A 24,603-nucleotide genomic window follows, 5' to 3' on the forward strand; every position below is an offset into this window, starting at 1 on the left:
ATAAACTTCCCAAACATGTTCAAAACAACCAATACCAAGTATCAAGCTAGGGAATGTGAATTACACCATTGCTTACCATATTGAAGCTTTCTCTCACTAGCTTCCATGTCCTCTTTTAAAAACCAATAAAACCCTAGCTGAAAATGGTGAAGATGATGATAGAATACAAACTTAAAAGGTTGTTTTCTAGGTGATATCAACAAGAAAAAACAAAGGGGTGGTGAATCCAAGCCAAAATTTTGAGAAAGGAATAGAGAAGAAAACATGAAAGGAGCTCTCTCTTCTCCCCTCGTTGCTACCAAAAATTGAAGGGAAATGATATGTTTCCTCCATTTTCTTCTTATTTTAAATAACCCAAGTTGGTCAAAGGCCTAAGTCCACCAATCTTGTAACACCCTTCGCCCAACTCAATCGTCGGGTCTGAGCTGTGGGATGCTGCATTTGTTGCCGGAGCAACTACAAATAATTTTGCAATATTTAGTTGTTCACAATCGTAATTAAATATCGTTTACAATAAAAATATGTTACATAATCATTTTCGGGTCCCACACGAGCTTACAAAAGCTCTTTTGCTAAATAGGACCAAATTATAAAGTTTAAAAAAATTCTAGGCCAACGTTGTGACTTCGCAATTTTCACGTTGTGACGTCGCCAACTCAATAAGTCGCATTGCCACTTCAAGCATATTGACGTTGCGATGTGGGAAGTTGGTCATCAAGACGTGACCCTATTTTGGGTCAAAATCCCATTTGATACCTATTTCAAGCTTCCAAAGCAACATCTTAATACTTACATGATGACTTTCACCATTAAATGAACCACAAACCATGCCAAAACTTAGCAAATCAAGTAAATGAATATAAAAAAAAAATCACCCTGTTAACATGGTACAATTCACATGAATATCAACTAAGCTTATTCAAATCATATACTCAATTAGTCACACCAGTTGAACTCTAAGATCGACAAACGAATTCGTGACATCTCACTTGTTGGGAAAGCAGTGTTGGACGGGAATTCAAGTCTAGTCCTATTATTCATATCCTCAAAAAAGCATAGCCTGTTTAGGAACCTTTTGAGCATGAAATGGACAGGAACTTGTTCATTTTCGTGTTAAAAAATGAAAAGGATAAGAAGGTGGTCATAAGCAATACCCCTTAGTCACTCATCATCTCATGTTGGAATGGCCTAGAAAAGGTAGCACACAACGATGTAAATTAGACTACATCTGAATTTCGGGTCCAAGTTCATAATGCGCCACTCCCACAACGAACCAAGAAGAATCTTGCTAGGATCATAGAAATGTTTTACAGTGTTTCCAATCTGAAAGCCCATAAAAGAAAAATAAAAAGCCAATCATGGGAAGATTAGTACATAGTCTTTTATTTAACATACACATACAAATACAATACAAATACACATATTTCTGGATCTAGTCGAAGACATTTCTTTATTCATCATTATGCTAATATTCCAACTCCCCCGCCACTAAGTAGAAGCCAATAAGTCCGAAGTTACATTATGAGGGCCAAAAATGCTAGGAGTTGCACGAAGCCAAACATAGTCAGTGCGAGGGTTAGTACATCGATCACCAACTCTGGTGGGGCAATTTTGAACCACAGAAGGTGGTGTTTTCTTGGTTCTTTTAAGGCAAAAACGAATCTCCTTCAACAAAAGTATACCTTTCTGTGGCATGCTGCATGTAATTTGAGGATAGGCTCCGAAGTTTTTGTGTACGTTTTCTAATAAAGTGTTCAATTGATGTGGAGTTTGATCTGATGGTTGAACTCCCAGAGCTGCAGGTTCAAAAATGAAAAACAAAACAAAACAAAACAAAACAAATAATCAATGACTTAATTTTGATAATTTATAGGTCTAGGATATAAATTTGGTAAAATTAGATACGTTTTGATAAATAATTCCGGTAAAAGTATCATGGAGGCTCCTGTTCTAAGAGTCAGATTGCATTTTTCTCCTCTACCCAAAAAAATGAGCAAATTTGTTATTATACATTAGATCAAAGAGCAAATTTGTCCTTTTTGTTAAAAAATTAATCCATTTGTACTGTTAAAAACAAGCATTGCTAATAGAATAATTAGATAATAACACGTGGTATGCCACATGTATCTTATGCTGACGTATAGAGACCAATTCTTAATAGCAAAAAAGGCTTAGATTTTTAATAGAAGTATCGGATTGCCTTTTGATCTAATGTATAAGGATTAATTTACTCATTTTGTGATTAGAAGGGGCAAAATGTAATCCAACTCCTAGTACAAGAACCTCCTTAGTACTTTAATCAAATAATTTCACATTCTAATTATTTTCATATATATATTTTGTATTATATATATATATATGAAAAAGAAATAATTATGGGTGATAATAAAATTTTATGCTTTACATTTATGATAATAATTATGGGTGATAATAAAATTTCATTAAATCAAGGGATCAAGGCTCTTGCTTTTTTTTCTCTTTAATTTTAAGTAATAAATCAAATCAATTTTATAATTTAAATTTAACATTTATTTATTTTAATATTTAATTTTTCGATTTATCAAACATGACCTAAATCGTAACTTAATTGATATTACTATTGTAGCAACAACTTAAAATCGTGAATATAAGCATACTTAAATACACAAGATCTTTTATAATAAGGATTAAGGGTAATGGAAATTTTAAAAATCATATTACAATAATAATTACCTTTGAATGGGTCGAAGCGATTGGATTGAGCTAAATTTAAGGTATCTTTGAAATAATCCAAAGGATCGCGAGGATAATCAGAGCACATTCCATGATGTTGCCATTGGATTTTCCAAAAATCAACGTTGATTTTGCGCACCCAAAGGTTTGGCCACTTTTTGTCTAATTTATCTTTAATGGGTGCCAATTTGCCCTGCCAATTTTAAATACACAAATTCATACAACACTCGAAAAAAAAATTGAATTCTAATTAAACAACTTATGTTAGGTTATTTAACTAATAAAGAATATTAAATATAGGATACAATTTTTTAAAAACATATTGAAAATCCCCAATAATGTAGATTATTTTTTTATTGAGAATTTCTCCTGCCAACGAGGATATGGCTTGTTGGTTAAAATGGTCTTTAGATATTTAAGTTTGAGTTTCATCATTCTCAATTATAATAATTTTTTGTAGCACAATGTATATATGCCATATAGTTATAGATAAATTAACAAACAAAATTCTAAAATTTGGGCAATAGCAACATGAGCTAAAATCATTAAAAAAAACCTAAAATATATTTTAAAATAGCCGGTTTCAAAATAATTTTCTTTTTTTCCAATTATACGTTACTAGTTAAATTAGTTGAACTATAAATTTTCAATTCAATTGATTTAATCGATGAATACATGTGTACATACACAGTACACACTCAAACTAAAACAAATAATAATTAACCAAAAAGGAGAAAAAGGGTAAAAGTAAAAAGAAAAACCTTACCACAATATCATCTGGAGATGTAGGATTAGGATTGCATTTATTAGAAGCTGGATCATAAGGAGGAACCGGGATATCATTGCCAAATGTTGGCCATAAGCCGTGGATGGTGAAATATGTGGGTATGGGTGCCTTACAGGTGGTTATCTTACATACTGAATTCGGCCATATCAAACTCAGCTTATAAAATGCGAACTTACTCCCATTAACTGACACTACCTGGCTTGCTAGCATCACAACTGCAGCAAAAGCTAATAATTGCTTAATTTAATCGTTTTTCTTACAACACTGGAACAAGAAAGATGATGATGACGTAGAAGAAGAAGATTTGATTAGCTTAATATTAAGCTTGCATTGGATGCATGCATGCCTTGAGGGTTTCCAAGTATGCTAGGGCTTTTATACCAATTTCTAGATAAGGAAATGAAATAATATAAAAGGATTGTTTAAGTTTTTAAATTTTATTAATTAGTTGCTGGGGCGAAGTTAAAATTTTTTTTAGGGGTCGAAATTAAATTGTAAATTTTATAATAGTAAAAATATAAACTTTTGAAATATTAAATCAAAATTTTATCATTTTTATGGAGGGCAAAGTGTAATTTTATCATTATTAATTTAAATATTTTTCATTTTAAGGATGCGAGGTGAATTTTTTATTGTACAACTCCCTAAGTAGGTAGGCACATTTTTGTTATGTTGAAGTAGTTACTTATAAACTATTAGGCTCCTTCTTGAATCTTGATATCGTCATCGCATATAGACACATAACTAAATGAGCTAATGACAATTGACACATTGGATTTATTCTTTATTCTTAAGATTTTGAGCATTGAGGTTCAATTGTGAAAAAATAATCAAGTTATTTAGTTTTGAATTTTTAATGTTGATCTTTTATTGGAATTGTTGATATAATTGGTTGTATATTTAAAAGTTAATTTTATATAATAATAGTGTTTTAATTTTAGGATATATTTTTTGTTATACTCCATCCAGTTTAGACACGTGACATCACAAGAAACTATCAAAGCACCCATAGATGACCCTCAACCTTAACATTTTTTCTCAACACTCTGTCTCCTTCACCTACATAGCATCCTTCTCTTCCCACTCTCCACCTGTCTAGGTGAACCGACTTTCTTTTCATCATCACCTTCTCCTCTTTGTCTCCTCTCTTGTTAAATCTTGTATCAAGATATTTTATTTTTAAAATATAATCATATGCTATGTTACTAATTTAAACTGTTTAAATAATTTTAAAATTTTATTCACGACGATTGTTTTTGTATAAATTTTGACATACTATAATTAACTAAATTACATAGTATATATTATAAAGTGGAGTGTGGAGTGTGTCTCGTATTTTCGGACTCTTTCAAGCACTTACCATTACCTGTATCGTGACACGAGGATGTCAGAAACGCAATACCCCCAACAGGCGACAACGTCACGACGAGGAGTTTCCTAACGTCGTGATGACGGACGACGTAGTGAGAAGACGATTCGGGAAATTTTGACGTGGTGATGTGTTCCCACATAAATTAGGTTTCTTTTCCCAGTTAAACTCTACTATCATTTCCTAGTTTAACTCTGATTATTCTAGGGATATTTTAGTTAAATATTCACATGAATTTCAGCCTATAAAAGGGCCTTAATAACCTTATAATTTACATCTTTATCACAATAAGATTAAGAGAAGATTAAGAGAGTTTAAGGGAATTTCATGTTTTAGCTAGAGAGCTTTGTTTTTCGGGATTCAAGGTTTCTATTTTTGGATTATCTCAATCTTGTACTCTTTCAGATTATTTCCTCATTTAGTAAAGCCTACTTTGCCCGTGGTTTTTTATCCTCTTCAGAGGGGTTTTTCCACATAAATATTTATGTCCAATTTTCTTTTTTTCTTTTTCGTTCTTGTTCATTACGTATATAGATCGATCCCCAACAAACTGTTATTATAGCTTGGTTTGTTTTCGTAGTCGACTCGTTCAAGGATAGCAATGAGATGCTATATCTAGAAGTTCGATGGGATCACAAATTTTAGTTTATGGCAAGTTCAGATGATAACAATTCTAGTTCAGTATAGCCTGAAGAAGGTCGTTACAGGGCAAAACCCGCGGATATAAATCAATCAGAACGAGATGAACTTGATGAGAAGGCTCTGTCAACAATTCAGTTGTGCCTCACAAACAATGTATTCCAAGGGGTGCTTATAGAGAAAACGACAACAACATTATGACTAAGTTATAAACTTTATACATGACAAAGTCTCGAGCAAATCAATTAGTGTTGAAACAACACCTATTCATGTTCCGTATGGCCAAAGATGAGTACCTTAGGGGTTACATCAATCAATTTGTTACTCTCTTGAATGATCTTAAGAATGTTGAGGTTAATATAGATTATAAAGATTAGACTATGCTATTATTGTGCTCTTTGCCCCTTCATATAAGTCTTTCATGGAGACCTTGATTTATGATAGAGATAAACTCTCGTTCGAAGGAGTGAAAGGAAACTTGTTTAGTAAAAACAAACTCGACAATGAGTTTGGTTGGAATAGCAAGATAAATGAGCAAGGCCTCGATTTTGGTTGTGAGAAACAAGAAAGGATCAAAGTTGAGGAATTGAGACAAGACATGTGGCTACTCTAATAAGTTAGGCCATATTAAAGTAAAGTGTTATATGTAGTAAAATAAGAACAGAAGGGCTATTAAAAGCAACGAGAGAGTAGTAATCAATGCTAGTGTGGCCGAGGACAAGGGTGATGATTGGTTACTAATGTCTAAGACTGAAAGGTCTAAGTTTATGTCTGAGTGGATTTTGGATTCTGATGCTCTTTCCATATGTGTCCAAACAAGGAATTGTTCTCCACATACAGTTCAGTTGAAGGTGGAGTTGTGCTCATGGGGAATAGTTCACCCTCTAAGGTAATCGATATTGGTATTGTTCAGATCAAGATGCACAAAGGAATTATTAGAACACTTTCAAATGTTAGACGTGTTTCTAATTTAAAGAAAAACCTCATCCCTCTGAGTATGTTAGATTTGAATGATTATAGAATCGTCATTGAGTCAAACAACATTAAGGTATCTCGTGGAGCTCTCGTTTTGATGAAAGGTTAGAAGACCGATAGTCTATGTACTCTGCAAGGTACAACATTGATTGGTAAAATAATAATTTTCTCGTTTGTTAAGGAGTCAGAGTCGACTTGTTTGAAGCATAGGCAACTTGGTCATATAAGCGAAAAAGGTATAACCATTTTGAATAAGAGAGGTTCTCTTCCGGGTGTAGGAGTTGGTAAGATACGGCAATGCGTCTATGGGCAGCAGACATGAGTCAACTTTGATTTGGCAGTTCAGAAAACTAAAAGTCTTCCAGTTTCAAAGTCCAAGTAATGCTTGGAGTCAATTAAAATCTAGCAAAGATCAAGTTTGGCCTGTGATGGAAATTGAAAAAAATTCAACGAGCGAGGTATATCTCAAACACTTTGGTAGTGTTTTTCATTTTGACTTACCGTTGGCTTTGTAAAGACATAGGGGCCCTTTCAAAATTCTAAAGTGGGTAGGGCTTACAAACCAGAGTTGGCTGAAATACTCAAGGTTAACCCGGTATTTAATATGAGAATGTCGAAGCCTATATGTGCAGAACAAGGGGATCCGATCGAGGTAAGTCACAATGTGAGCAAGTAAGAGCGGTGGACTCTTGCAAACGAGATGTACCAAAAAGGAGATAAACAGTTTGAGTTAGGGGACGACGGAAGCTAAAGTAAATGTTCCTAGGGACGAGACTACCTGATAGAGAGGCTAGTCAGGAATCAATTGAGGCATTGAGAAAGCTCCAAGGTGAGTCAAACCAGTGTTATGCCAAGGACATAATGAGAGTGTTGCGAGAATGAGTGGAGGAGAATGTCACGGGCTGCGGATCAAAACCCGTGACCATTGCGCAAAGAATGCCCCATAGAGGTCAACTTATTAAATAAGGTTTATTTGACCCACATGAATTGACCCAATTAGTGGAACCCATAGAGAAGCTCATCTACTTAAAGCCTTGGTGACCCAATTAAGCACTCTAGTAAAACTAGAGTTACCAAGGTAAATAGTGTAAATCCTAAAGGAATAAGATTGTATAGAGTTTAAATCCTTTAGAACTCTCAATTGTATATAGGTTCTAATCTGTCTTTTTTATAAAACTAACCCAACAATTTTAATTAATTACATAAATAACCTATTTTTTTGGTAAAATACGTAAATAACCTAAAATCTACAGTAAAAGTTGGTGGAGCCAAAGTGTTTGGCACCACCAACATGCCACGTCAGCATTGGGGATAAAAAATTTAATTTTTTGGTGGAGCCATGTAGAATGACGCCGCCTGTATAAATACTAGGGAAATACTGCGGTTTTTCAAAAAAAGGGGGGCCTCTAAATAAAATTTCCTTTTTTTGGTGGAGCCAAATAATTTGGTGCCACCAGATTCCAAGGCTTTGGTACGTTTTGTCCATTTCCTGTTTTTATTATTTGTTTTATAATATTTTAAAATTATATTTTAAATGTTTTATAATATCTGTTTATTCAAACTTTTTTTGAAAATTTATTTTTTGAAAATTATTTATTATTTTTTATAATATTTTAATTTTTTTATAATATTTGTTTATTCAAACGTTTTTTATTTTAATTTTTTTATAAAAGCATTTAAAATTATAAGTATATATAATTAAAAAAAGTTTGAATAAACCAATATTATAAAATATCTAAAATATTATAAACCAAATAATAAAAAAATTTAAAAAATGTTTGAATAAACAAATATTATAAAACATTTAAAATATAATTTTAAAATATTATAAAATAAATAATAAAAATTTAAAAAAAAGATTAAAAAACGTTTCAATAAACCGATATTATAAAAAATTTAAAATATAAATTTAAAATATTATAAAATAAATAATAAACAAATAAAAAAAGGAAAATGACAAAATGTACTAGAGGTCTTGGAATCGGGTGGCGCCAAATTATTTGGCTCCACCAGGAAAAGGAAAATTTATTTAGAGCCCTCTGTTTTTTAAAAATTGCATTATTTACCTCATATTTGTATAGATGGCGCAATTCTACATGGCTCCACCAAAAAATTGATTTTTTTATCCTTAATGCTAATTTGGCATGTTGGTGGTGCCAAACACTTTGACTCCACCAACTTTTACCGTTGATTTTAAGTTATTTATGTATTTTTTTAAAAAGGTCATTTATGTAATTAATTAATTTTTAGGGGTTAGTTTTATAGGAAAGCCCTCTAATCTTGAGTCTTGACCGTCGATGCAACTCAATCTGTACCGTTGGTTCTAGCGGAGCTCAATTATAAATAGAGGCCTCCCCTTCATTTGTAATCACTCAGTTGTAATTTTTCATAGTAATTGAATACTATTGAAAGCGTTTACTCAAATATTTGGTGTGCACTATATTTCGGTGCCTAAGAGAATTTTTACTAAAATTCGTGAAAGTTAAATTGACTTAGGCAAATTCAGAGCAAAGAAATCACCTAAGACCACGTAATTTGTGCTACTAAAGTTCTAACCTGTAACAATAGAATCGAAATTTCTTAAAAAATGTCGACTTAATAATTGAAAACATGTGTATGTGGTCATAAAAATGGAGATTTAAGTATATGTATACATTTGAGGTCATATGACCCCTTTTCTGATTTGGCTACATGCAATATAATAAATAAATGACATTGTGTCCCTCCATTGTTTGAATCCATAATAAAATAAAAGAATGTCTTCATATGGCCTACGTAAATATGTAGAGTTCGTGTATATGTGCAAAGCAATATACGTGTAATTAGACAAAATTGTTAAAACATACTTTGATGTCTGTAAACTATGAATATACCTCTTTATGAAAATTAATATGTGGTTCGACTTGATTGATACGAGTGCCCTAATAAATTTAGTGAAATAGTTAAAATACGATTGACATATCAATAGAGATTATATGTATATTAGGTCAAGAAGATGTATTGTGATTGGAGTTTATCTGTTGTCTTCGAGCTCTGTACTCATATGTATTCTCTGATGCCTTCGGACTAAATTTTTTCTCGATCATAATAAACTAAGAGCACTTTTTCGAGGGGAAAATGAAATGTTAAAAGGTTTGTCACGTAAAATGTTTTAAAATGAATTCTATTACAATAGATAGAAAAAATTATAATTTTTATAGTTTAAGCCAAGAAAATAAAGATTAGAGGAGAATTGTCTAAATCTTAGGTATAAAAATGAGAGTCTAATATGGCGAGTGTTCATGTTATAATCACTTGTATGAGTTGTTAAGATAGAATATTATCTCTCTGAGCAAAGTTTCACAGGGAAATCAATCTGCATAAAAATACCGAGTCTACTTTGTTCTTCACCAATTGCTCGAACAAATTGACACTACTCACACTGATTTTAGAACTAATCTTATACAATATAATAAGTTTTCAGATGATTTAAAATAGAGAATAAATTTAAAAATAAATCGAATAAGATTTAAATTTTAATCATTATTAAAGGAGGCTCAAAATTTGGGTGGATACGAAATGTGTGATAAGGACAAACAGTAAGACAATTATCTTCATCACATATGAGAACATAATTCTCACATGTTTTATCCTTATTGTATGTCAGGTATACCTAACTTTCTTCATCCATGGAATTATTAATTATCTAATTTTTACTTTATTTAATTATCAAAATTGCTTAAAATAAAATAAAACTTATTCATATAACGCAATAATAATCCCAAAATTAATAATAATAATAATGATAATTATTTAAAATAAGATATTTTAAAGCATGATAATTGTTTATTATTATATAAAATAATAACATCTCATTATTTAACCTTTAAATATTTTTAATAAATTTAAATTTTAAAAAAATTATATTTTGAATTTAAAATTTAAAATATAACTAACCTGTTTTGAATAAGATAAGTAGGTAGGTAGCTACTTCTCATTTAATGTAGAAAATGTTAAGTTGATTTTATTTTATTAAAAATTCAAATATATTATCATTTTTAAACAAAAATATTCAAATTACTATATTTATCTTCATTCAAAAACATCTAAAATAATATAAAATATTATATTAATAAGATTAAAATTTAAAAATAAATAACTTTTTTAAAAATCAATATTTACTTTCATCAAATAACTGCATTTATATTTATTATTTTACTAAACAATTTTTTTAAAAATAAATTCAACACTTAAAAAATCTAGTAATAAAAATTCAGTATTTAATTTTTCAGCACTTAAATTTTCAGCTTATTAAAAAATTGAAATGGTTATATTTAAAAAAATGAGATTTTTAAATTAATATATTTTTCATTTATCCAAAACTATAAAAAAATAACATAAAATATTATATTAGTAAGATTAAAATTAAATAAAAATAATCTTTTAAAATCAGTATTTACTTTTATCAAATAACATACTTATAAAATATAGCAGTAAAAATTCAACACTTAATCTTTCAGCACTTAAATTTCAATTTATCAAACACACCATTATTTTTTTAAAAAAAATACTATCAAAACCAAAAATATTTTTTTATAAAAACAAAGAAAAAATAGCAACCACTATAATTTTTTTAAAATATGGTTAATTATTAAACAAATTATTACTATTCTTTCAAATAATGATTTAGAAATTAAAAATATTAATAAAATAAATTTAATTAAAATTATTTAAATAATAATTTAAAAATAAAATATTGTTATATATATATTTAACAGTTTAAAAACATATTTAAAAACTTAAGATATTGTTAAGAAATTAAAAATATTTAACTTTTACTAGTTTATTATAATTTAATTTTACTAGTATATATATATATTCTATAATTTTCTCTTGAATGAAGTTAACTTTATTAATTATTGCTATAAAAAATTATTAATTATGGATTATTGTGTTAAATACAGTAAAGTTTATATTTGTAATAGATTTTGGAATTGATTTTATTTTTTTTAAATAAAATGTTATTTGAACTAATAAATAAAGAGTTGATTTCATTATAACTCATGATAAATGAGTTTTTTTTTATTAAGGGGTTGCATGGTAATCAATTACTAGCATGTTAACCAGTCTCAAAACTTCTACATATTACGAGACTTGTATAAATTCTATTTATTATTAACATCTATGCCTAGAATTACCTATAACTCCTCCACAACCTATAAATAGGAGAATAATGCATTTCAGCATACTCAAACCCACATCCTTCTGCATTAACAATAATACACATGCCAATCAAGTTAAGACTCAATCGGCAATGTAAATTTATGTTTAAAATTTGTAGCAAACAATAATTATATTTCCTTTTATCCTCTTTTTTACTTTTTTTAATGTTATATATATATATATATTGCAAATCTATTAACTTTGAAATGACTTCACTTTTCTCCTTAATTTCTTTGCTTTTATGTTTTAATCAACTTATTTTCTAATAAATCTTTTTAAATAATGATAATTGATTTTAAATAAAAATATATTATTTAATGAATTAATATCAAAGTTAATATATAATCGAATTAAATATAAATTTAAAATACATATTTTTACTTGAAGCCAAATATAATTTAATTTTATAATACTTTAATATAATTTTAATGTCAAATTTAGCCCTTAATGTCTACATCTTTTGTCAATTTGGCTCTTATTCTTTTTTGAGATAAATTTGACCATTAACCTTCTAAAAATAATCAAATTACTGTTCTTAAACAAAAATGTTCACTAAAACATTAGTTTTTAATGATATTGGCGTGGCAACCTGACAATCCACGTGTACTTCATGTTGATATGACACTATATAGTTTAAAATACAAGTTCAAAAAAATTCAAAAAAATTATAAAATGCTCATAAAAATTGAAAAATATTAGCATAAAATACATGGGGATTGTCATGCAAGTTGTCATGTTTAAAATTTTAATGTATTAATCAGCTTTTCTCTAAAAACACAACAAATCGGTTTTTTTGAAAGGTTAATGGTCAAATTCAACTATTTTTAAAAGGTTGAGGGCCAATTTTAGCTTAAGAAAAGAATAGGGATCAAATTGACAAAAGATATAAATATTGAGGGCTAAATTAACTTTATTCCTAATTTTAAAGTACTTAAAATTTCGTATTCTATAAATAAAAATGGAGAAAATTGAATAAAATAAATAAATAATACATAATAAATAATAACAAGGGTATAATAATATTCTTATTTAAAATTTACTTCATAACTAAATCTTAAGAGGTTTTATGAGATACTCTTTAAACCCTAAGGGGTTATGGGTAAATGTCTTTTACACAACAAATTACCATTGAATTATTAGATTATTTAGACAAGTCACTCTTTTGTTTTGAGTTGTTTTGATTTCCAGAAATTTGAATTTGGTCTCGATCACTCTAAACACCTAGAACTCGTTTTAAAATATTTCTAAATTATTTTCAACGACTTAAAATTGACTTTAAATCAATGTGAATGTCCTGATATAAATTGTTAATGTTTGATGTTCATAATGTTAATTAAAATGGAACTTACTTCAAGTTGCTCCGACAACGAATGTGATGTCTCGTATATGGGATTTTACATTTAGCGGTACGCAGTGACGAATCTAGAAAATCTTTTAGCAAGGACCGATATTTAATTATAATTTTTTCATAGATCCAAATATAAGTTTATTATGTATTAATTTATAATTTTATTGTTTTTAAGAGATTAAACAGAAACTTTTTTTTATTTTTAAGTAGATTAAAGTGAAATTTTATTATATATTAATTTATAATACATTTTATTTATTGGGATACCAGGAACTTGTTCCCCTCAAATTAGTAGGAGGAACAAAACCATATTCTTTCATAATATAAAGCACAATAAAAATACACGAAATAGCGAATGAAACCACCCAGGGCCAGGAGTTATTTTGTTTATGGAAAATTATAAAGCACTAACTGGCAGGGGGAAAGTGAACATTGTTGGTGAGAGGGTCTCTACATCCACCGGCAACTCTGGTGGGGCAGCTTTGAACCACCGAAGGTGGCGTTTTATTGGTCCTTGTGAGGCAGAAACGGATCTCTCTCAGATAAAGTGCGCCTCCTGTTCGTTGACTGCATAAGATTTGAGGATAGGCTCCCACGTTCTTGTACACATTTTGTAGCAATGTGTTTAAAAGATAGGGAGTGTTTGATGGTTGAACTCCCAAAGCTGCAATTTCAACAATGAAAAAGAAAAACAATAATCAATCACTTAATTTTGTTAATTTATGGGGTTTAATCATTATTTTTATAAGGGGCCTTATGAATAAATTTTTGAAATAAGAAATTATATAATACAACTAGAACAGGGGTAAGTATAGTGTAATTGAATTTACCTCATTTTAAAATTAATAGTAATAATAATTACCTTTGAAAGGGTCGAATTTGGTGGAAGTTGCAAGATTTAAGGTATCATTAAAATAACTCAAAGGATCTTGAGGATAATCAGAGCACATCCCATGGTTTTGCCATTCATGTCTCCAAAAAACAGAGTTTTCAACCCCTGCCCTAAGGTTTGGCCACCTTTGGTTTAGTCTGTCTTGAATGGGTGTTAGTCTAGCCTGCCATTTTTACAATAAAACAAAATTAACACAACACCACCAATTCATGTTATCTAAGCTAAACACATGAACAATAAAAATAAAGAGGTTACCAGCATCGGGACCAACAGGATTGGCATGGCATCTATTATTAGGCCCATAAGCAGGAACTGCGGTGTCGTTGGCAAATGTTGGCCATAACCCATGGATGGTGAAGAAAGTAGGTATTGGAGTCTTACAGTTGGCGAGTGGATAACAAGCAGAAGTCGGCCATATCAGACTCAGCTTATAAAATGCAAAATCAGAGCCCTGAGCTGACACCACCAAGCTTGCTAACACAGCTAAAGCATAACCTATAAATTGCTTAATACCCATTTTTCTTACAACACTCAACTCAATGAACAAGAAGAAGAAGAAGGAAAAGGAGATTTGATATTATTTGCTTGAAAGTATATCAGGGTTGCATTGCATGGCTTCACCACTCCCATGCTAGGATTTTTATACTAACATTCAAGTTTATTTTAGGACAAACCAAATGATATAATAATATGAATATAAAAGGGACCACTTGGTTTTTATCTTTTTGGCATATTGAAATTTATTATTATCTTTGTCTTATTGTGGACCATATATTATATATAGTCACATTTTTGTTGTGTTGAACTTACGTGGAGGTGATAAATCTATTCCTATCAACATTATATATTATAATTAAATAATTATAATTATTTGGTATAATGACATTTAAAAGACTAAATGAGAAATTGGTTCTCGTAAGCTACTCGAGTTTAACTTAAATTCGAACTCATTTTGGTAATTATTAAGCTGAGGTCAAGCTCAAGCAGCTTGGGCTATCAATTAAGCCGAATTTGAGCTTAATAATATTCAACTCAAATGGCTCGCGAGCATTATCGAGCTTTTCATCTTTTTGTATTTTTCTTGGGGGGGCTTACCTCACACACACTCTCTCTCTCTCGACCACACTCCCCTACACCTTTTTTGGATTCCGGGGAGTGTGGGGATAGGAGAGAGCATGCAAAAAAAAAAACAAAAAAAGGTCGAAGCTGTCAGACAGCAGAACAGGGGTAAGTTTGAAGATTTTACTGTACTTATTGGCTGAACCAAAAATTCTTAAAATTTTATGGTAGAAAGGTATTTGAGTCTAGTTTCAAAAACATCAATCAATTTTTAATTTGGAATTCTATAGCTTGAGATATAAATATTTAGTGACTACGACTCAAGTGGACAGTTTTGAATGAACTATAAACAATAATGGAATTATAGAGAATGTTACATGTGAACATGAAATGTATTAAATTGATAATTAAATTTATTTATTTAGATCCAAAAAATTCAAATACAAAGCTAGATCGAGGAAAGGAAAAAGTTCGGGATTAGTAGATTTTTGTATATGAACAAGTATCAAGGTAAGTTCGTATAACTTGAATTATATTCTAAAATGCTTGAAATGTATGTTATTGATGTGAATATGATTTGAATGTTCATTGTATGAAAATTGATGAAACATTGATATATTTGATAAAAATGGGAAGAAATCCCGGTTGAATGGAAGGAAAATTTGATGGATCTCTGAAAAGGAATTGACGGTAAAAAGGGTCTAGCCCGAACGGGTGATTCTATCTTGATATAGCCCTCCCGAAGAATATGTGTAAAATGGATTTAGCCCGGATGGGTAATCAGAATTTGGGTTTGAATTTAGCCTGGACTATTAATTCAGATCCAAGCTCATTAGAGTAATTGTCGTTGCAGGGGATTTAGCCTAGACTGGTAATCCCGCTGTAAGAATAAAGTTCGCAGGATTGTGCTCTCTAAAATGGAAATGTGCGCACATGAATATGAATTGATGGACTCAAAATTGTATACTAAAAGTGTACCTCTGAAAATCCATCGAAATTTCAAGAAATTCAATGGGATAAATATGGGAAATAATAAGGGTAATAGAAAAGATGGAATTGATGACCTCATCAATCATTAATCTTTGTATTGAACTTATATGATGCTATTTGATTAATGTTTTGGTTGAGTTTGAGTGTGATAGGTAAATGGTAAATTGAAGGGACGTATAAATATTTATTGTATTGTATTGAAAATATTAGGTAAGTATAATTCTTGTTACATGAGCTTACTAAGCACAACGTGCTTACCCTATTTCCTTTTTCCTTGTTTTGTAGTATTAAGAGCTTGGAGGTTGGATTCGGTCGGAGACACATCACACTATCAACCTCAACATTTTGGTATATCAAGAAATTTTATTTTGGAAATCAATGGTATGTATAAGTTAATAAAGTAAATGCTAATGTGAAATGAATGTAAAGTTAGCCATTGGTATGGGTAACAAATCCTAATTTTGGTATGTGATGAGGTTATTTTATGGATATGCATGAATTTATCTTGAAAATATGTGGAATTGGATTGGTTGATTTGGATTGGTCTAGGTTTAAAATTACAGAAAATGTTAGATGTCTATAAAGGGGTTATATTGAGTTCAAAAAAAAATTTAGGGTTTTGTAAAATATTCCCTATGGTTTTGATTTAATCCCGGTTTGGTCCCGATGTATGTTTTGGGTTTCAGAGGCCCATCTAAGGGATGTCATAACATGTTTCGGTAAATGAATAGTATTTAACTCGTATTAACAAAAAAAATAATTTGGTAAACTCCGATAATACCTCGTACCCTATTCCGGCGACGAATACGGGTAGGGGGTGTTACACCATTACCCCTCCATACCTCCCTAGAGCCAATAACAATCAACCAGAGACAACATTAGAATTAGATGGTATAAAAGTATTTTTCTAATCAGATTTGATCAGCAACTCTAGTATGGGCAACATGAAACACACGGGGCCTAAATAGAAACTCTTTCATCAGACTAACCAGGATATAGGGGGCAAAGTTCGCTTCTCTTGGAATCTGCTTAATGACCACCTGCCAATTATGTATATATATTATTAATCCTAAGTTCAATTATCGAGTTGAGCTCAAGTTCGAGTTCGAGCTTGAGTGCAAAAATTGGTAAATGAGATTAATTGAGCTTGTGCTCCAGTAGCTCGATTATATCTCAAGCCAAACTTGAGCTTAGAAATAGATGTTCGATCGAGCTTGAGCCAAGTATCGAGCTACAAATTCTGAATAAAGAGCTCGAGCTTGACAATATTCAAGTTCGACTCGGCTCGTTTACATCCCTACAAGTAAGAGCCTTGGCTCTTCTTAACTGAATGGGTAATTTTCTTTTTAGTCCCTCCCACAAATTATAATATTTAATTTGATTTTTTTTAGCTTTAGTTAAATGAAAAAAAAACTGCATTTCAACCCTTCTCGGTTTCAAGTTTTTTTTTATAATTTTATCTCAATCCACTCTGATCTCTAAACAAAATTTTGGAATAATGTATAGCTTTAAGATAATTATTGGTACCTGGGATTTAGATATTTGCAAATAATCCAAACTCTTTTCTTTTTCGATTCTAACATTACATAATCAAATACTCTAATTACTATCCATAATAAATTCGAAGTGGATGCCTATATAAGCAAAGATGTTTATAAGTTAAATCGAGTTTATGTATAATATATTTCATGTTTACCCAAGTTAATCAGATTTGAAATAAAAGTATTAAAATTTGCTCAAATTTGTTTATATTTATAAATGATTAATTCAAGCTTGGTTTAGACTCATCTATATTATTTTAAATTTTTTACAAACTTTTTTTTTTATTTTTAGTTCAATATAATTTTTTCCCTTTTATTAAAATTTTAAATATAGATAGCTTGACATATTTTTTTAATGTTTAGTTATAATATTGTATTTTTTATATATATAATATTCGGGGTAGGAGATGAGGGTCACGCAGATTGAACCTATGTCAAACAGGTGGCTCTGACAAGAGCTTTAATCATCATTACATTCAAGTCAAGACAATATTGTATCTTATTTTAGAATTAATTTTTATGTGGTATATAAATTACATTATACATTAAAATAAATAACAATATATTCCATAATCAAAATACATATCAAACTATTTGGAATTCAAATGTTGGAACTTAAACTCGATTTATATTTTAAATGAGTCTAATTTTTATTTATTTAAATCCATCTCTACTGAATATCATGCAAGCAATGAAGGATCCACTAAGAGACCCAGGAGGCATGGCCCCCAAAAATAGAAGTAGCTCCCTCCAATATTTTTATAGTATTAAAAATAATATTAAAAAAATTATTCTTGATAAAAACAAAGAGAAAATATTCTTGAAGAAACCAAATTTGGTAGTAAAAATTAGAACTTCCACGGTTTTTATTTTTTTATTTTTTTCATCCTTTATTTGTCTTACTTTCTTGACTATTGCAGAGTTAATACAAGTTTTGAGTTTGTAGGGTCTTGATGCTGGCATTTTCATCAATCAAGCTATCTAGGGATATACCCTCAACCTACTAGTGTGCCATCTCTTAATGGGAAAGAGGTATTTAGATGTCTTCATAATTTATTAGTGAAAATTAGGTAATCAATTTGCACGTAAAAGTTCAATATTTTTTAGATGCTAGTTAGTTATATGCTGTTGTCATGCTTCAAAATTAGTGAAACAACTGAAACTACTATTTGTCATGGTTGCTTACTTGGTTGCTTTTGGTAATGATTTGCAAATTGTGATTTTTGAAAAAAGGCCAACCATACTATTGAAATGATTTTTGTTGAGTGCATGTGTAATGCCCAAATGTTTGAATGTTTATTTGTAGGATTTTGTAGTAATTAAGTCTTTGTATTTTTGTTATGTGCTTTACTTATTTGTTTAAGGTTGGGAGTTTGAGCCGCGTCTTTAGAAGTTTTGCTAATTTACTTTTAATTAATCTCTGCTTTTGGGTCGCTGACTTAAACTTAATCCTGTGTAAATTATATCAAGAATGAGTCTACTGGTTCAGTGGTTAGGCATTTGTTTGTATCAATAGTTCTATGTTATAGTCCTAGTGTATGCATTTTTCCTTTTCTTTTCCATTTTCTTTCCCTTCCTTTCTTTTTCTCTTTTTTGTTCTTAATTCCTTTTAATTTTTTCTTTTGACCGTGTCTATAAAGTGGCTACCGGGACTAGTTGAGGGTTTTACATTTTTCGCTGTATCGTTGGAGGATCTCTATGTAAGTTCAATTGTAAATCCTTTTCATTTCTGTGAGTTTCGGTTGTTTTGTTTCTTTTCCGTGAAATTGTGTTATTGCTCAAATTTTATGTTTTAAGCATACGTTTGACTTCATCTTTAGGCAAGGATCGTATAGGAATCGTTTTGCCAACACATTAATTCCATTCCGTGATCACGTGCGTGGTGAGTGTTGAAATTTGAGTGGGTAGGTTGTGTCAAAGTTTTCGACATAAGAGTTAGTTGTAAGTTAATTCTTGTGATTCGTTGGGAATAGTTGTTGAAATGGTTATTGGATGGTCGTTCTAAGGTTTGAGATTCCACTGCGTTGCTTTTATGTCAGAATCTAATTTAGGTGCATACTGAAACCCGAGTTTTTTGCAAATTTTAGATGCTGAAAAATATGGCTATCGACGCCACACAACCATGTGCCAAGCCATGTGGTAAGCTGTGTAACTCGCTGTCTATCAAATATGAGCCACACGGGCAAGGGGCAAGGGCGTGTGTCTAGGCCGTGTGTGGTCGGGTTAGTGCATGGTTCACATGGGCCAAGGACACGGGCGTGTGTCTAAGCCGTGTAACTCATTGAGTACAAGGTAGGGATCACACCGGTTAGGGACACAGGTATGTGACCAGGCCGTGTGACTCACTGTTGCTTTTAGAGACCACACGGGCTAGAGACACGGGTGTGTGGGTAAGGTCTAGAAATTATTTCTGAGACCGTAAGTGTTGTACAATGCGATCGTAGGCCTTCTGTAGTGTATTTATGATCTAAAGTAGATTGTATGAGTGTTATCTAATGCTCTGAGACTGATATATTGAATGTACAAATGTATACTGATTATGATGACTGTTAATGATATTGATTCGTATCACCTAACTATGAATTGAATCTGAATGACTGTATATATATTCTTGATATATGTAATCTGCATTTGCATGGATAGGTATTATGTGAAAGTGGAAGTAATCTGTTCTGATTTGGTGGCTAAGCTACAACTTATATGTGAATCTGACATTATATCGTAATTCAATTTGGCAACTAGTCTGCATCGCATTGAACGTATTGGACCGACACTATATGGTGTGTAGGGCTCGATGGGTATTAAATGCCCTTAATTGTGTGTTGGGATGGTCGGAAATGGTGTGTAGCGGATGGGGTAAGAATAACTGCATATATTTTTGATCTGTTTTGTATCTAAACTGGAATCGTTCTGTCATATAATTGATACGTTAAATCTGTACTGGATATTCTCTGATTCTGATGGGAACTTGAGACTCGAGAGTTCATTATTGTAATTATGCTTCTAACTGAATTTATATTGGCTATGTACTGGAAACCTAATGTTGAGAAAGATCCTTCTTACACAAAAATATTTTAGAGGAAAATGGACACCAAAGGCCTTTTCCAAAGGAGTTCTGATCTTGAGTAGGATAGATGGTAAAAACTCGCCAAATCCTGCAAACTCAGATTCAGTTGAGCATTACTTCACCTTAAAAAGGAGAAGGGACCAATATGAAAGCCTGCAAAGGGTGCCTTGATTCTTCAAAAAAAAAGAGGGATGAAAAATGAAAAATGAAAATGAAAAATGAAAAATGAAAAGTAATGACGGAGAGGCTAAGGGGAAAATCCGCAAAGGGCACGTTAGGCCAAAGGGGATTTGAGTTGAAACCTCAAAAAGGTAGCTCAAATATTGATTAAAGTGGGGCATGAGGTAATCAAAGCAACTCAAATATTGATCAGATTAGGCATGTGGTGATCTTGCTATGCCTGAATCAACGGGAAAGGATAGGCGACATCTTGGGGCATCGACAAAGCACTGTAGATCTCCTAAACACATGTCCAACTCAAAATGGTCTTCAGAAAGTTTGTACAGAGAAGTTCAACCTGCGATATTTGGAGCACCCAATTCTCATATTATTTTTTATTCTTGGAATACTTTTTTCTTTTCCAAGATATACATTCCCAATTAATTTATTTGTCATCCTTCTTTACTATTTTCGATAATTTGTTCTTTCGAGCTATGCTCAGAACCAACTTTATTCTTATCCATTGTTATGACCTTTTTTTGCAAACATGTTGCATTAGAATAATGATTAATGGACTAATAAAACTTTCACAAAGGAAGTTTTGCATATTACTCTGAAAAATTTCTAAATAATATAGGAGCCAGAAATAAGACTATTGTTTAGAACGCACCAGGTTTAAAGGTTGGAAATTTGAGAAGGAAGAGTCTAAATTTAGATTTTCTCTTTAGATTTTGTTGTCAAATGCATTGATTGACAAGATGCCATGTTGGTGACAAAGCTTAAATAAACAAGCAAGCAACGATCACCAGGCAAGAGGAAGAGATTACCTCAAAGAAGAAAGCCTTTATTTGAGTATAAGACTTTGGTACGATACCCTAGGAATGGTGTAAGGGACCAGAAAGGTTTAAATCTGGTATCCTTGAATTGTGATAGGAAAGGATTAAGGGAAAGCCACATATTTCTACCCTTGGATTACAGTGGGAGAATGATCGTACAAATCTGGCGCCCCAATGGATTGAAATTTGAGGTTTACAGTGGGGGAAACCTGGCTAAATGTTTATTTAGAAAGCCAATCAAGCAAGAAGGCATTGTAGCACATCAGTCACAAAGCCTTAATAAACTTCGAGTAATGACAAAGCGGAGTCATTCTCGAAAAATAAAATTCTGCATTCATTTACACATGTCTAGTTAGGAGCATTTGATTCATTTTGATCATGCCACCCTAATCATTAGGCATAATTAGGTTTATTATACAGGTCGTGTTCCCCAGAGAACAGATCAGTGAAGAGTTCTAGATCTTATCTCCCTGAGATTACAGCGGAGCAGATTGAAGCTAGTAATCCTACCTCCCTGAGATTACAGTGGAGTAGATTAAAATGAAGGATCTTATCTCTCTGAAGTTAAGTAGAGTAGATCGCATCAGGTCTTATCTTCCTGAGATTACAGTGGAATAGACCGAAGAATTTCAGATCTTATCTCCCTGAGATTACAGCGGAGCAGATTGAAGCTAGTAATCCTATCTCCCTGAGATTACAGTGGAGCGAATTAAAATGAAGGATCTTATCTCTCGGAAGTTATAGTAGAGTAGATCGCATCAGGTCTTATCTTCCTAAGATTACAGTGGAATAGACCGAAGAATTTTAGATCTTATCTCCCTGAGATTACAGCGAAACAGATTGAAGCTAGTAATCCTATCTCCCTGAGATTACAGTGGAGCGGATTAAAATGAAGGATCTTATCTCTTTGAAGTTACAGTAGAGTAGATCGCATCAGGTCTTATCTTCTTGAGATTACAGTGGAATAGATCGAAAAATTTCAGATCTTATCTCCCTGAGATTACAGCGGAGCAGATTGAAGCTAGTAATCCTATCTCCCTGAGATTACAGTGGAATAGACCGAAGAATTTCAGGTCTTATCTTCCTGAGATTACAGTGGAATAGATCGAAGAATTTTAGATCTTATCTCCCTAAGATTATAGCGGAGCAGATTGAAGCTAGTAATCCTATCTCCCTGAGATTACAGTTGAGCGAATTAAAATGAAGGATCTTATCTCTCTGAAGTTACAGTAGAGTGGATTGCATCAGGTCTTATCTCCCTGAGATTACAATGGAATAGATAGAATTTCAGATCTTATCTCCCTGAGATTACAGCGGAGCAGATTGAAGCTAGTAATCCTATCTCCCTGAGATTACAGTGGAGCGAATTAAAATGAAGGATCTTATCTCTCTGAAGTTACAGTAGAGTGGATTGCATCAGGTCTTATCTCCCTGAGATTACAGTGGAATAGATAGAATTTCAGATCTTATCTCCTTGAGATTACAGCGGAGCAGATTGAAGCTAGTAATCCTATCTCCCTGAGATTACAGTGAAGCAGATTAAAATAAATGATCTTATCTCACCTGAAGTTACAGTAGAGTAGATCGCATCAGGTCTTATCTCCCTGAAATTACAGTGGAATAGACCGAAGAATTTCAGATCTTATCTTCCTGAGATTACAGTGGAATGACCGAAGAATTTCAGATCTTTTCTCCCTAAGATTACAATGGAATAGACCAAAGAATTACAGATCCTACTTCACTGATGGTGCAGTGGAGCAGATTAAAGCCACATCGGTGAATCTTGTTTCTCCAACATTGCAGTCAAAAAGATTAAAGCCACACCGGCGAATCCTACTTCCCTGGCGGTGCAGTGGAGCAGATTAAAGCCACATCGGTGAATCTCGCTTCCCCGACATTGCAGTTAAAAAGATTAAAGCCACAGCGGCGAATCCTACTTCCCTGGCGGTACAGTGGAGCAGATTAAAGCCACATTGGTGAATCTCGCTTCCCCGACATTGCAGTTAAAAAGATTAAAGCCCCAGCGGCGAATCCTACTTCCCTAGCGGTGCAGTGGAACAGATTGAAGCCACATTGGTAAATCTCGCTTCCCCGACATTACAGTTAAAAAGATTAAAGCCCCAGCGGCGAATCCTACTTCCCTGGCGGTGCAGTGGAACAGATTGAAGCTACAACAGCGAATCTTACTTCCTCGACATCACAGTTAAACAAATTAAAGTTATGGGTTACAAATCCTATCTCCCCGACATTGCGGTAGAGTGCATCGAGACACCAATTCCTATACCTCTGAAGATGCAGTGGATGGAATGAGGCTACTCGAAGAAGAAGAGCACCAAGGTCCAACACGACCGGACAAAATTGGCCTTTTTTTTTGAGTCTTTGCTTCGTTCCCGTTACACGATAACAAGCAAAGAGGGGCAGCTGTAATACCCAAATTTTGCCCGGCCCGAATCCAATTATTAAAACCTAATAAATACAAGAAAAGAAAAACAAAAAATTAAATTATTAGCAGTCCATTTACAAATTTTAGCTAGCCCAAAATTATAACCCAAACCCAATTAAGCCCAAACCTAATATGACCCAATACTAAACCCGAATGGCCTAATCCCTAGCCCGTGTTACAAGCCCAACACAAAGATTGCGGAAACCCTAGCAGCAAACCCCAACGCCGCTGCCAGGCTCTGCCCTCGCACGAATCGCGCCTTCGGTCTTCCTCTCTACGCTTGCCACGCCACCACCTCTGTACGACCGTACCTGCGCAACACACAAACAAAACAGCAAGAGAAAAGCAGAGAAAAAAGAAAAACAGAAAGAAAAAAGAAATTTGTATTCTTTTCTTATTTTTCTTTTTATTTTCGGGTTATAAAAACCCCATGGATGTACTCGATTTTTTACTACACACACAAAATCAATACAAAAAAGAAGAAATCAAAAAAATTGAAAAGAGGTGATATGTTGTTCTTTTTCACTTGGTACTTTCCTTTTTTTTTTCTTTTTTTCTTTTTTTTCTCAACTCATTTTGTAAAA

General features: G+C 32.1%; 2 protein-coding genes across 2 annotated transcripts; both read right to left on the bottom strand.

Moving 5' to 3' along the window:
- Positions 1 to 1,359: 1,359 nt before the first annotated feature.
- LOC107963205 (ribonuclease S-7) lies at positions 1,360 to 3,848 on the bottom strand. Its single transcript, XM_016899775.2, has 3 exons — positions 3,479 to 3,848; positions 2,713 to 2,905; positions 1,360 to 1,796 (listed from the first exon to the last, which is right to left on the bottom strand). The coding sequence occupies exons 1-3, from the start codon at positions 3,707 to 3,709 to the stop codon at positions 1,489 to 1,491; spliced, it is 732 nt and encodes a 243-aa protein (XP_016755264.1). The 5' UTR covers positions 3,710 to 3,848; the 3' UTR covers positions 1,360 to 1,488.
- Positions 3,849 to 13,296: 9,448 nt separating this feature from the next.
- Positions 13,297 to 14,589, bottom strand: LOC107962346 (uncharacterized). The gene is made up of 2 exons (XM_041096121.1): positions 13,895 to 14,589; positions 13,297 to 13,696 (listed from the first exon to the last, which is right to left on the bottom strand). Exons 1-2 carry the CDS (start codon positions 13,980 to 13,982, stop codon positions 13,440 to 13,442), a joined length of 345 nt encoding a protein of 114 aa, XP_040952055.1. The 5' UTR covers positions 13,983 to 14,589; the 3' UTR covers positions 13,297 to 13,439.
- Between the last annotated feature and the right edge of the window lie 10,014 nt (positions 14,590 to 24,603).

The sequence above is a fragment of the Gossypium hirsutum genome, chromosome D06, assembly GCF_007990345.1.
Source record: "Gossypium hirsutum isolate 1008001.06 chromosome D06, Gossypium_hirsutum_v2.1, whole genome shotgun sequence".
In the NCBI taxonomy this organism is placed as follows: Eukaryota; Viridiplantae; Streptophyta; class Magnoliopsida; order Malvales; family Malvaceae; genus Gossypium; species Gossypium hirsutum.